This window comes from Centruroides sculpturatus, unplaced genomic scaffold (genome assembly GCF_000671375.1).
Source record: "Centruroides sculpturatus isolate CEXI.00-Female unplaced genomic scaffold, Cexi_2.0 scaffold402, whole genome shotgun sequence".
Taxonomy (NCBI): domain Eukaryota; kingdom Metazoa; phylum Arthropoda; class Arachnida; order Scorpiones; family Buthidae; genus Centruroides; species Centruroides sculpturatus.
In genome coordinates this window covers 560,860-561,768 of record NW_019384685.1, presented here as the reverse complement: position 1 = coordinate 561,768, position 909 = coordinate 560,860, and the positions used below count along the sequence as shown (strand labels likewise).

The 909-nt window shown below is 20.0% G+C and overlaps 1 protein-coding gene across 1 annotated transcript in view; it reads left to right on the top strand.

Annotated features, from left to right (window-relative positions):
* Positions 1–295, top strand: part of LOC111627050 (serine/threonine-protein phosphatase 4 regulatory subunit 4-like) — a 20,848-nt gene extending 20,553 nt beyond the window's left edge. Inside the window, exon 9 of the mRNA XM_023370597.1 lies at positions 130–295. Within this exon, the coding sequence (XP_023226365.1) occupies positions 130–215 (86 nt within the window). The 3' untranslated portion in view covers positions 216–295. The remainder of the gene's footprint in view (positions 1–129) is intronic.
* Positions 296–909: the final 614 nt, after the last annotated feature.

Sequence of the window (909 nt, the reverse complement as noted above, 5' to 3'; positions counted from 1 at the left end):
AATTCAACTACGATGTAAAAAAAATATATTTTTTTTAAATAATAAGTAGTAAATTTAAATATTACACTAAAAACAAATTAAAATTGATAAATTATAAAAATGATTAAATAAAAATTTTTTATAATTTAGAATCATCAAATCGTTCCATTCAATCAACAAATAGTAATAATAGTTCATCACAAGGTAGTAGAATACCAACTCCAACTGCAAAGTAAGTCATATTAAACTATAAAACTTTTTCACATTGATTTTTTTTTAAAGAAAATCTTTAATAAAATCAATTGACTACCTGTTGTAAAGCAAGGATTTAGCAATTATTTTTTTTTCCAAATACTATGATATAATTTAAAGAATAACTTTGTAGTAGTTATGAATATTATGCTACCATCTCATTGACTAGTGAAAATAAATTTATTTATTATACAATACTTTGAAAAATGGAATGAAATGAAATACATTAATGCTACAGGATGCAAAAATATTTTATGAATATAAAATAGTTAATTAATAATGGAAGTTGAAGAAATATAAGTAGAAATTTATATATATATATATATATTTTATTCATTTGCATGAAATTTTCACATATATACATATATTTGAAAATTTTAACATAAAGATAAAGAAAAACATAAGAAATTATAAATATTCAAAGAAAATGCATTTATTGTCAAAACATACTATTTAAATGTTTTTTTTATCAATAATAATAATTAAAAAAATGATTCTTTTATAAAAGTATAAGCATTTTTTTAGTGCGGTCTGAGCAGACCAAGAACTTGTATGGATCCTAGGGTTAGAGTGAGTTTCTTTTAGCGTTTTGTTTTTGAACAAAAATATGTAGAATGTTTCTTAAAAAGCAGTCTTAAAAATTTTATTTCTTGTTAGTGAAAATTTAATTTTATAGGG